Source organism: Anomaloglossus baeobatrachus, chromosome 7 (assembly GCF_048569485.1).
Source record: "Anomaloglossus baeobatrachus isolate aAnoBae1 chromosome 7, aAnoBae1.hap1, whole genome shotgun sequence".
Classification (NCBI taxonomy): Eukaryota; Metazoa; Chordata; class Amphibia; order Anura; family Aromobatidae; genus Anomaloglossus; species Anomaloglossus baeobatrachus.
Genome location: NC_134359.1, coordinates 106,449,125 through 106,462,662, shown reverse-complemented (window position 1 = coordinate 106,462,662; position 13,538 = coordinate 106,449,125). Strand labels below are relative to the sequence as shown.

General features: G+C 41.1%; 1 protein-coding gene across 13 annotated transcripts in view; it reads left to right on the top strand.

Moving 5' to 3' along the window:
* Nucleotides 1-13,538, top strand: part of MAP2 (microtubule associated protein 2) — a 366,782-nt gene that overhangs the window by 283,067 nt on the left and 70,177 nt on the right. For 10 of the 13 annotated variants that reach the window (XM_075317560.1, XM_075317557.1, XM_075317566.1 and 7 more), the window contains one exon: nucleotides 1,793-1,906. The exons of the other annotated variants lie outside the window; for them this stretch is intronic. In XM_075317560.1, the coding sequence (XP_075173675.1) occupies nucleotides 1,793-1,906 (114 nt within the window). The remainder of the gene's footprint in view (nucleotides 1-1,792; nucleotides 1,907-13,538) is intronic. 13 annotated transcript variants of the gene reach the window in all.

Here is a 13,538-nt window from a genome sequence, read left to right as displayed (position 1 = left end):
GACAATTGGAACTCCAAGCAGGCTTGTGAATAGAGCCTTACATATATGGGCTCTTATGTCTGGATCCTCTTTCTCTGCCATATCAAGAGGTGCCAGGGAAGCGTCTTAGGACCCCACTTGACTTATGTGCCTGGACCGCTCATAAAACACTGCTCTGGAGTTATGCGATGAACGGGACTAGTTTAAACAAAATATAATAATTTTTTTCAAAACGATATGTCATTATTAAAGGGCTTGTCCACTACATTGATACTGATGAGCTAGGATTTGATAGGCGATGAGCTGCACTTAGGAATGGCCACTAAACAGTGTAGGGAGCCCCACTGTTCTGCTCCACAGATAGCTTTCTGAATTTAGGGGTGTCGGTTATCAGACTCCCCCCGATCTGATATTGTTGACCTATACTAAGCATAGGTCATCACCATCAATGTTCTGGACAACCCGTGTCTAGTGGATCTGTCACCATAATATGTATGTCTCTATAAGGCCAGTATATTATAATGACAACTCTGCTGGGCCATTGGACCAAACAGTGTCACTCCACCCTTTCCTGCTTCTTTGACTTATTAACCAGTGATTGACAGCCGCTTTGTATCTGCTTGTATGCACAGTAACCATCGATCATTGCGGAGGAGCTTTAAGAGATAGTAATTAGTTATATGTCTAAATCCTTCATCTCCAGTGTCCTCATGACAACACTTCCTGTCTGTTGCTCTAGCAGTTCAACCTTGTCATAATGAAGTCAACAACCATCTGTATCAATTTCACTGTTTCTTTTATTTGGATTCTTTTTTTCATATTCATAACATATGAACTGTCCATTGGTATTTTTCTTAATGGGAATCTGTCAGCAGGATTTTATCCCCCAATTTTTAGGGTCTTTCAAAGACAAACCCAGCAATACCTTTTCATGGCCAGTCCAATTCTCCATTACTGAGAAATCAGGGTTTGAATTGATATGCAAATGAGGCTCTAGATCTGAAGCCTCTGTCACTCCAGCTCTATTTGCTGCCTAGTGATGGCTCATCCTGCTTGACTGAGAGCTCTATTGTTTAAAGTCTCACACCATAAAGGAGGAGGTGGTGTCTGGCGAGGAATAGAACTGGAGTGACAGAAGCTTGAAGCGAACTTCCACAGAACCAAAGCACTTTAGCCTCATTTGCATATCTATTCAGTGCTGATTTCTCAGTAATCGAGGAACTTACTGCTTATGGTAAAGGTATTGCTGGATATGTCTTTGGAAGAGCTACATGCTCACATACATAATATGGGGCGAGAAATCCAGCTGACAAGTTCCCTTTAAAGCAAAACTGTCATTTTGAACATCGTGTCTTATTTGCCAGCATCATGGTATGGACCATAGTGGGCTTATCAGATTGATATATAGTTTGTAGGAAGATGATTCAATATAACTTATATTTTAATAATTTCAATCCCAGTTTTTTTTCTATGCTTAGGAGTCCAGTGGGCGGTCTTATTCCATGATTGACAGCCTTCTCTCTGTGACTGCACACTGGATTCCTAAGCTTAAAAAGATGAAATAACTTACTCTACATATTTCCTTACAAAACTATCAATCTGCTCTAAACAGTGCTATCCACAGATACATGTACAAGGTGACAGGTTACCTTTCAGCAAAATTTAGGTTCCTTAAAATGATCTGATTATTGTTCCTGTCTCCTAGTATAGTACTTTCCACACTTAATATTACTTTGTACCCTCCCTGCCCATTTATATTAACAATGTCTGTGTTGTTTGCTTGTCTTGTTTTGCCCATTTGGTGCTTCGGCAGAGGAGGTATCTGCACGCATAGTCCAAGTAGTAACTGCTGATGCTGTAGCGGTCCTAAGAGGTGAACAGGAGAAGGAAGTCCAACTCAAGGGCCCTCCAGGAGATCTGCCATTAGGTAAATCAGGGTGTATTGGGATGTGAGTGCACTTTGTACTACTGTATTGCAGATTCTTGTCCAGCAATGGTCATGGTGCAAGATTTCTTCTGCGCCTTCAGCCATTCCTTAAACCATCCCTGCTTCCTCCTTAGTTTTATTACACAAGACAATTAGAACTAATCTTGATATATCATTGTGTGTGCGCCATCATAACATATGTATGTGAGTGTTCCTTCTCCATGTACTTCTTCCTTCTTCATGTTTGTCAACCATTACCGACATTATCCAAAATCCATTGGCTACCCAGTGATATCTGCTATCTGACACCATCAATTCTTTTGGGGATTTTTTTTGTTGCTGATATTTAGTTGCTGGAAAGAGAGTTAGAACTAACATAGCATAGTATTAAAGTGTGATAGAGTTAACTTACGCTTTCTCTTTTAAGGCATCACTCTGCAAAATGGATGTTTTTTTGGGATCTAAGTATTATATTGGTTTAACATTATTGGTTCTACTAGCTTAAAGCATCAATCCAGCATTTGTTTTTCACCAGTGAAGTGGTGCTTTAAATCTAAGTCCCTTGTCCCCGTTCTTACACTCACCCTCCAGTGTAATCACCTATTTACAGCATCGCTCTGGTCCTGCAGCACCATCTTGTGTCTGTTGCTGTGAATTAATAGCGCTACTTGTAGGGAATCTGTCAGCAGGTTTTTGATATCTCAGAGCAGCATGATGTAGTGATGTAGGCAAAGAGATTCTGAATCTAACAATGTATCACTTAGATTACTGGCTGCAGCCATTCTGACACAGTGAAAGATATTATTTTTTGCATGTAGCAGTGCTGGGAGAGTTGTCCCTGCCCATATTTCCATAAAAAGAAGCTTCTAAGCACAGAGGGGGGCGGAGTCAGACTACAACTCAGGTGCTGCTGAGACCCACTAATGATAAAGCTAAGAGGCTTAAACTAACATTGCAGGTAAATAAATGCTGACTTTGAGAGAAGAGATGGCTTGCTGTAAACTTCATGTTAACTCTTACAGCATGCTGGCTTCATATTATATAGCAAAAATGTCCTGATTGATTCCCTGTAAAAGTAAAATATATAAAGTAACTTATGAATAGCCGGAGATCAGAAGTCACGTCACAAGCACTCAATGCAAGTCTAGGAGAGCCAGAACGAGGCTCCCATAGGCTTGTATTGAGTTTTGACCTCCAGCACTAGAGCTGCTAGCAGGTTACAAACTGCTAGAGACGGACCAGAGATGCACTGAAAACAGACGCTAGAGGCTGTAGGGTATATCAATACAGGGGGCAGGGGACTTAGATTTAAAACACCACTGAAATAAAAAAAAAATGTTTGAGTGGTGCTTTAACAGGGTTCTTCTGTAAAAGCAAGTTATCACCTATACAAAATCCAAACAATAGCTGATAACTTGTGGGTTCAACATCAGGGACCTGCACAGATTAGCATAGCAGGGAACTTTTATCTGTTAGAATGGCGCTGCAGCACACTTGCTCGACCAATGCTCCATTCATTCCCTACGGGGCTGCTGAGTTCTGTACTTGGCTTTTTTTCAGCATTCCTATTTAGAAGGAATGGAGCAGTAATTGGGAATCCTACCTACCACTCAATTTTGTAACAGGGATAAAAGTTCCCCATTGAGGATAAAAATTCCTCTATCTGCCGATTGGTGCAGGTCCTGGCGGTGGCACACCCACCAATTAGCAAATTATCACCTATCCTGGATGAGTGATGACTTGTTTTCACTGGACAACCCCTCTAACAGCTGATGGATTTACAAAGGTGATGATCACAACTATCTAAGCCACCTAAAATTTCATCAGTGCCCTTTCTAGTTGTTATCCAAGAGCATATGATGTACAGTTACATCCCCGCACAATCCCCATGCCTTATGTGTGCTCCCTCTTTCCTGCAGCCCTGCTGTGTAGTGCATCATATGGGTTTTGTGCAGTTTTGCTTCTATACTAATAAATCAAATAATGTTACACTTTGGTTTAAAAGTAATGCTCTGTACTAAATTGGATAATGTCTGCCAAAATGGCAGATTTTGCCCAGTTCAGCTAAATATCATTTAAAAATTTTATGCAAGCAGCGAATTGAGATGGGCAAGGACAGATGTCTGTCTGCCAGAAATTTGATTTGTCATCTTGGAATGATTCCAGTGCTGTTAAACTCTTCTCCTCTGAAGAGGCAATTTCCTTATTACATTTCCCAAATGAGCATTGCATGGCTTATAAGCCTCCTTACCCTGGCATATGAGGCATGTCACTGTCCACAAGGAGAAACGTTACCCCTTAGATTGCAGCCAGAAGCCTCTCATACAGACAAATCAGATCTCATGCTTTACACTGATGAGGGGCAACACCCCAAACACTATCTGCAAATGGAGATTCTGGTTTGGCTTTTATCCTAAGTCATATGGCAAGGCTCGTTAAAAGGTCGATATTGACTTTTGCTACTTCCAATAGGTAGCATTAGAGTTCAAGTCCTTTTCTTCTCTGAAGAGGCAATTTGCATAGTGTTGTTCACTTGAACTTTTTGTGTATGGCATGATCAGCTGTTTACAGCCAAACATTTGCTACTTTGCACAAGGGCTTTTTTATATACACTAAATATGCCAGTTTAGTTTGGCATTTGTTGGTGAGTTCATTCCTATCAACAATCCGATGGATGGTTGATTACTGCAGTGTTGCCAATTACAATACTGTACATGGCTAGCTTTATTCCACATGAAGGATATTATGAATGACTTTTTCTTTGATGTTATTTGAATCCCAGTCTGCAAATTAGATTTCCCCTAAAAGGGTGAAGATTGCCTTTCCAGTGCCACTGATTTGATATAATTGTTTTTTAACCCTTCACAACCATTGACATAAGTTTAGATCATGGTCGGATAGGGGTTTGCGACCTATGATGCAAACTTATGTCATGGTGAGCACAGGAGCTGTACACTCATGATCACCACTAGGAGCTCAGAGTAAGTGATAGCAAAGCTTTTCCTGTCACAGCCAGGGATGGCGCCCATGCCCATACATTTTGTGAGCAATAATGATTGCGCTCCCTTTCACAACTGATTAGCCCCCCTGCAACATGATAATGGGGTTCCAATCATTGCCATGGTAACCCGAGGTCACCTGGCTACGGCAAGCCTGTTAGACCATGCCAGCAGCATGGTCTAATAAGCGTTCTGACAGTTCAACACTGTGCCTCAAAACTTGTTTTTGACCACATATGGGGTATTGGCAAACTCAGAAGAAATCTTTTAACAAATTGTATGATCCATTTTCTCCTATTTCCCTTTTTGAAAATTAAAACTTTGGGGCCAAAGCAACATTTCATTGGAAAAATTATAATTCGTTTCATTTTAACAGCCCAATGTTATACAATGCCATGAATCACCTAAGAGTTAAAATTGCTCACTACACCCCTAAATAAATTCCTTGACAGGTGTTGTTTCCAGAATGGGTTCACTTATTGGGGGTTTCTGCTGTTTTGGCATGTCAGGGGATCTTCAAATATTCAAATGGGACATGGCATACCCATTATATTCCAGCAAAAGGGGTACTCCAAAATTCAAATAGCGCTCCTTCACTTCCAAGCCCTGCCGTGTACCCAAACAGTAGTTTTCCACCACATATGGGGTATCGGTGTACTCAGGAGAAATTGCACAACAAATTGTACGGTGTGTTTTCTAATGTTACCCTCTTTTTTCATTTTCACGGCTCAATGTTATAAAATTTTGTGAAGCACCTGTGAGTTCAAGGTGCTTACCACACATCTAGTTATATTCTTTGAGGGGTGTAGATCCAAAATGTTCCTTTTCCCCACAGTTTAGAGACATCAGAGTTCTGCAAACTCAACACGGCATCTGCTATTTATTCCAGCCAATTTAGCACTCCAAAATTCAAATAGCACTCCTTCCCTTCAGAGCCCTGCCATGTGCTCAAACAGTAGTTTTCCACCACATATGGTGTATTCATGTATGCAGACGAAATTGCACAACAAATTGTATGGTCCATTTTCTCCCATTGCCCTTATGAAAATGAAAAAAATTAGGGCTAAAGAAATATTTTTGTGTGAAAAAGTAAAATATTCACTGTTTCCATCCACATTACATTAATTCCTGTGAAGCACCTAAAGGATTAATAAACTTTTTGAATATGGTTTTGAGCTCATTGAGGGGTGCAGTTTTCAAAATGGTGTGACTTTTCAGTATTTTCTGTCTCATAGGACCCTTAAAGGGAACCTGTCATCAGAAATTTCGCCCAAAAGCTAAAAGATTCCCCCTCTGCAGCTCCTGGGCTGCATTCTAGGAAGGTCCCTGTTATTATTGTGCCCCATGTGAGACCAAAATAAAGCCTTTATAAAGTTCTACCTTTTTGTATGCAGCTTCTGTAAATCCGTCACGGGGGCGGGCTCTCTGCCGTCCGTTATTCTGCCTCCTGGTCCTGTATGCCGCCCCCATCGCTCCTTTCCATATCTGATGCACCGCCCACTGCTCCAGCCATCCCCGCGCATGCCCAGTGCCAGTCTCACAGGACTGAGCAGTGTGACCGCTGGTGACGTGTGCGCAGGCAAGTGATTATGGACGGGACTGTGACTGTTATCAGCAAGTACCCGGCCATAATCTCTTGAGCGCGCAAACCTCTCCAGCATTCACACTGAGCTCAGTGTAGATGCTAGACTGTATGGGCTGCTTCCAGGAATGACGTCCCTTTGTCACGTGATAGTATTTCGAACACGCCCCTATCACATGACAAAGGGACGTCATCCCTGGAAGCAGCCCATACAGTCTAGCATCTACACTGAGCTCAGTGTGAATGCTGGAGAGGTTTGCGCGCTCAAGAGATTATGGCTGGGTACTTGCTGATAACAGTCACAGTCCCGTCCATAATCACTTGCCTGCGCACACGTCACCAGCGGTCAAACTGCTCAGTCCTGTGAGACTGGCACTGGGCATGCGCGGGGATGGCTGGAGCAGTGGTCGGTGCATCAGATATGGAAAGGAGCGATGGGGGGCGGCATACAGGACCAGGAGGCAGAATAACGGACGGCAGAGAGCCCGCCCCCGTGACGGATTTACAGAAGCTGCATACAAAAAGGTAGAACTTTATAAAGGCTTTATTTTGGTCTCACATGGGGCACAATAATAACAGGGACCTTCCTAGAATGCAGCCCAGGAGCTGCAGAGGGGGAATCTTTTAGCTTTTGGGCGAAATTTCTGATGACAGGTTCCCTTTAAAGTAATTTCAAATGTGATGTGGATCCTAAAAAAATTGGTTTTGAAAATTTTCTTGGAAAAATAAGAAATTGCTGATAAATTTGTAACCCTTCTAACTTCCTAACCCCAAAAAACATGTTTCAAAAATGGTACTGATGTAAAGTAGACTTGTGGGAACTGTTATTTAGTAATGATTTTGTGTGATATAACTTTATGATTTAAGAGCCTAAAAATTCTAAGTTAGAAAATTTGCGAAATTTTTTGATTTTGTCAAATGATATTGACCAAATTTTACCACTATCATGAAATACAATATGTCACGCAAAACAAACAGTCTCAGAATCACTGGAGTTCCAGAGTTATAACCTCAAAACGACACTGGTCAGAATAGTAAAATTGGCCTGGTCAGGAAGGTGAAAACACCCTGGGTGATGAAGGGGTAAGGCTACTTTCACACTTGCGTCGTTTGGCAGCCGTCCCAATACGCCGCTTTGGGAAACAGCGCAATCCGTTAACAGATGTGCGCTGTTTCCCATAACTTGGCGACGGATTGCGACGGATGGCTTCCCGTTGTATCCACTGGCCGACGCTGCGTTGCATCTGCCGGGCGGAAATAACGCAGAATGTAGCGTTTTTCTGCGCTTCCCAGAGTGTAAAAAAAACGCAATGTGCAGGATTCCGTCGGTGTCCGTCGTTTTTATAATGGAGGCCTATGGTGGAGGAATCTGTCAGAATCCATCATTTGACGGATTCCTGTGACGGATCCGTCTTTACACAAATGAGCATGCTCAGTTGAGTAAATCGCTGAAAAAAAAGCAACAACGGATTGCGTTGTTTTGCAGGATCCGTCGCATCAGTTGTGCCACTATATGTAACGCATTAGTTACATCCGTGACACAACGCAATGCAATGGATGCTGCACAACGCAAGTGTGAAACTAGCCTTAGATAAATGTCTTACTGTGTAATGATCCTTACAACATCACAAAGGTTATTTAGCCAAATCTGAGTCATTTACAAAAGGAAAAGAGACCCATCTGCAACTGTTGTTCCAATAAGCAGAATAAAGGAGCCAGTTTTTTATCTCCTGGAGGACAACTCTTTTACACCTTTTTCCAGGAAAGCTTTATTTGGCCTAGAATTATCCACACACTATTTGGTGTTCTCCAAACTGTTTCTCCTAAATATCGTTCAAAGGCCTGTGATGTTCTAATGTCATGTTCTGCATTGACATTATTATTATTTATGCATTCAATAACATCATCATATTCCCCAGCGCTTTATGCAGATTATCATCACTGTCCCCTGGGGCTCACAATGTACATTTCCTATCAGGATGTCTTTGGAGTGTGGGAGGAAACGGGAGAACCCGGAGGAAAATTCACACAAACACAAAGAGAACATACAAACTCCTTGTAGACGTTGTCCTTGGTTGGATATGAACCCATGACCCCAGCGCTGCAAAGCAACAGAGTTAACCACTGAGGCAGGAACCATGTTGAGTGCTGGTTTCCTTTTGGCTGAATAACTTTATTCATGTTGCAAGCCTTGCTAAAAGGTCAGACATTGACTTCTAGAGTAGAGAGCCATCTTTCTTCTGCCAGATGTAGAGCTTATTTCCATACATTTTTCCCAAGAGGCCTGTAAATCCTCCTATGCCAGTTGGCAATCTCCATACACAGGCACAGTTCCCCATGGGTGTTTCATGCACTAAGAATTACAAAATGGATCAGTTTTTAATTTTTCAGAGCCTTTCTTTTCACAAGTAGCTCAGGATGAACAGTAGAATCTGTCCATCAGGTGGAGGAGAGGATAGGATAAAATAGGTTACATCAGATAGAGCAGGGGTCTCAAACGAATATGGGTGTAAGGGCCGCACATAGAAAAAAAATAATTTGGGAGGCTGCATTGATTTCAGGACAAAGTGACATTTTTATTGGTACCATATTCTTTTCTTCTCTACAGCTTTGGATAGCTGATTTTTAACATTTTTTGCTTGTTTATTAGAACAAACATGCACTTTTTTATTTACATATATATATTTTTGATGATAAAAAAAGTCATACTTTATTTATTTTTTTTACATTTTATCCCTTTCTTGTAAGTAATATAGTTATTTAGTAATGTGCCCCATTCTGTTCCCTTTTTTTAAATAATGTTCCCATCCTGGTCTCCATTCTGTAGTAATGTGCCCATGCTTGTGCCCATCCTGTACTAATGTCCCCAATCTGTAGTAACGTGCCCATCCTTGTCCCCTTTTACAGATGTGCCTCATCCTTGTCCTCATCCTGTAGTACTGTCCCCAGCCTTGTCCCCTTTAACTAATGTGTCCATCCTTGTCCCCATCCTGTAGTAATGTGTACAATCCTGTAGTAATGTGCCCAACCTTGTCCCCTTTTACTAATGTGCCCCACCTTTGTCCCCATCCTGTAGTAATATGCCCATCTTTGTCTCCTTTTACTAATGTGCCCATGCAGGTCATCTTCTTGTAATGTCCCATTTACTGAAATTTAGATGAACGTTTTGCTGCCGCCGCGTAGAGTCAAGCTCTCTCTGCACTATGCCCCTGGCAGCCGCCAGCCAATTAGAGGCAATCAGGAGATATCATACACATCAGCTGCTTGCCTCTGATTGGCCAGCGGCTGCCATTGAACTAGTGGGGAGAGAGCTTGACTCTGCGCAGCGCCAATAAACAGTTCATCTGAAATAAAGCAGTGAGCAGCACCGGTCGCGATTGGCAAGTGGGGCACGTGCCTGTGGGCCGCAAGAAGCAGCCTGAGGGGTCGAATGTGGCTCGTGGGTCACGTGTTTGACACCTCTAATATAGAGGATAAATACAGTATGTGAATTTGCTTGAGAACACTCAATAAAAAAACAACAACAAATAAAACGGAATTTAATTAAAAAAAAAAGAGAAAAAGCTAGAAAAAGAATCCATGAACAATTATTAGTATGCAATTCTATTTATAAATGTAAAGCAAAAGGTTCACAGCAACCTTTCCTTTATCTTCATGTATTTGTACCTATCTCCCTGGGGTACTAAAATCTGCATTACATGATAATGGTTGACATATATATGAGAGATAATAAAAGAATTTTTACTTTTCAGTGTTTCAACCATGTTAATAGTAAATTTAAGTACCATTTATGGCTGCCAACCACAAATGATACTGGGGCTAGGTAATTACGGAAAGCATAACACATGGCTGAAGGTGCTTGCTCTTCATATATCACTGCCTGAATCCACCAGGAACTCATTCCAAAGTTACATGCTGATCGATCTCTGGCTCCTTCATGTAAAATGAAGTCATCTTGCTCGCCCAGGGCGGAAGGCGGACTTCGCTACACAAGACATTACAACAGTACGATAGCACTAATGGGATGCATTCTGATTTCCTTTCTATCTATTGCAGATTTCCCGATTCTTTTTGCATATGTGCCAAGACCTGTTTTCCAGAAAATAGGCACATTTCATATTTCATACATTATCTATAACATACGTGAAGTTCATTTGGTTATGTGTCGGCTATTCCTTGCCTGTGGAGCATGTCGTACAGCAGTGTTCTCCATACAGTCACTCAGGAGCCCCATATGGTTCGTAGACCTCATTCTTGCGGATCCTCAGCTTTTGGCAACTGTGTATACCGTTTTGTGGTAGTGGCCCCTAAAAATAGACAAGTTTACTAAAATTTGGTATTAGAATCAAAATCATATCACTAAGCAGCTTACATTAAACATTATATCACTTTGATTATATGTGGCTAAACATCACTTATCAAATTTGAAAGTGTCTCACAAAATTGGGCACTTCTATCTAAACCGCCAAGCTGTTCATGTTTGTGAGAATCAAGGCTACCTGGCATTCTGGAGCCTGGAAACATTGATGTGCACAAGAGACTATGAATTGCTTCTTAATTACCATTCATGGAATAGATACCATTAGTTATTTATTCTCTTCTTAATTAATCTCTATGGGATGACGATTACATAACTGATGCATTTTTTTATTAAATTCCGTTCTACTAAAATATGTCTTATTAAAACTCTCCATTACCGGTGTAAATTAAACTCTATGAAATTAATAGCCTCAACCGTGCTCTTCCTGATGCGCTTCTATATTTATTTTCCTCATTTATATAGTGTCATCATATTCCGCAGCATTTTACAGACATGATCTTCATTGCCTAAAATGGTGCTCACAATCTATATTCCCTACCAGTATGTCTTTGCAGTGTGGGGGGAAACTGGAAAACCCAGAGGAAACCCATACAGAGATTGGGAGGAACATACAAACTCCTTGCAGACAGGGCTGTAACGATCGCGATTGCCAAGCCTAGGGGTAGTGGGGCCCACCAACCTCAGTGCCTGCTTCAATTGGATGTGCACCTGAGGGTGCATATCCAGCTGAAATGTATTGTGGCACAGAGTCCCATCGGGTTCCTGCACTGAAATGCATGTGGCCAGCCAAACAGTGGCTGTCAGCTGACGTCGGCATCCCGATAACTGAGGGTGCATGACAGTGACATCATGTGTCACTATAGTACAGACATCAATGTCAGCTCCCAGCCACGACGCACTGGTTATAGGGTAGGATGCTGCGCGATGTGGGAGCCAGAGAAGGTGAATACAGTGTTTTCGGGTTTGTTTTTTTTACAGACAAAATGAAGACATATATACCAAAAAGATGACATATTTTCCAGGATGGGGACATATATACCATGGGGGGCCCAGGATGGGGACATATATACTAGTAAGGGGAGATATTTACCAAGATTTGAACTCAGGGCAAAGCAGCCATTCTAACCATTGAGCCACCATGCTGCCCATAACATATAGAGTTCCAGCATCAACAATATACTGCCTCTTTTTGCATTGAAGACATTCTGTTGTCAGGGAGTAGTCTAAGGGCCTCCATACACTATTCTTCCCAACAAATTCTCAGCAGTTTTTACCCTCTTGAGAACAAAAGGATCGAGCATTGAAATTCAACATGCCCAGTTCTTTTTATCCCCCGACACAGGCTGAATAAACATCAGCTATACATCCGCCGGTGGCCTAATATATATGGCCAGCCTAACGGTAGAGGAATAGAAGAAGATTCTACATTACAGATTTTGGGGAGGGACAGGAGGAGGAAACTTAATGCAGGTATGAATGAGCAACAAGCAAAAGGGGCTGATTTGTGGAGCTTTTCCCCAAACATTCATGGAGCTTCTGGTGCTCATGACCAATTGTGAGGTCCAGGATGTGGTGTGAATGTTCTGTAAGTGTTCTTTTGTTGTATTTTGTTTTATATGTTCTTTTTTTGTCTTTAATTGTAAAATTATCAATAGACATCAATTGGGATGATAAAGCGTCTACATATTAAAAAAGTTTAGAGGAAGTTAGATTGATCATCATTATCTCCAGGCCACCTAGACTTGGTTGTCTCAACTGGTATTCGTGAGCCTGTTGTGTCTTGTTTCTTTGACTACTCAAATATTTGTCTCCATTATTATTTTTCTCAGTAGAATTGTTGTTCACATTCATTGAAATACATTTAATACCAGTTTTACTTTTGGGAATTTGTTTAAGCAGATTTTATGAGAAATCCTTTGAAGGGTAGCTTTACTGCCACTCAGTGGCAAAATTAGCTGGCATTGAATGGAAGTGATCATGGAGTGGCACACACAGAGAAAATATCTTTTTAAGTATTTTTCTCTATAGGAGGAAAAGCTGAAAAATGATAATCGTAAGGCTGTGTATTTTGAAAGGCCATTGAGTGAATAATATTAGCTTGTTATGTGATCGCCTGTGGGGCACAAGCAGGGAAACAGTAATATTTATAGACATGGACTATGAAGACTGGATGAAATTGTTGCCGCATTATACATAAGCCATGCTCAACTTTTATATTACCTATGTTATCCTGAATATAAGATGATATAATTTTTAATAGATTTAGTCTCCCGGTACAATGACAAATGATTTTATTAATTTTGTATTATTTCAGCGGTGCTTGAACGTTTTGTGAACCCTTCAAAATTTTCAATTTTTCTATATCAAGTTGACTTAAAACTACATCAGATTTTAAAACAAGACCAAAAGTAGATAAAGAGAACCAAATTAAGCAAATGAGTTAAAAAATATTCAACTTTGTCATTTTTTTAATTGACGAAAGATATCACATGTGTGAGTTGCAAAATGTATGTGAACCTTTCAGTGACAGCGTCTAAACATTTCCTTTAATTGTTGATTAGTTTTGCACATTGGCTTGGCGGAATTTTAGAATATTCCTATTGATAAAACAGCTTGAAGTTCTCCCACCAGTTTTCTATAGGTTTAAGGTCTGGATCAGTGTCAGTGTCAGACTGGCATGCCAAGGGTCCACCAGTTACATTGACTCTGTGAGCCCACTGCAAATAATAC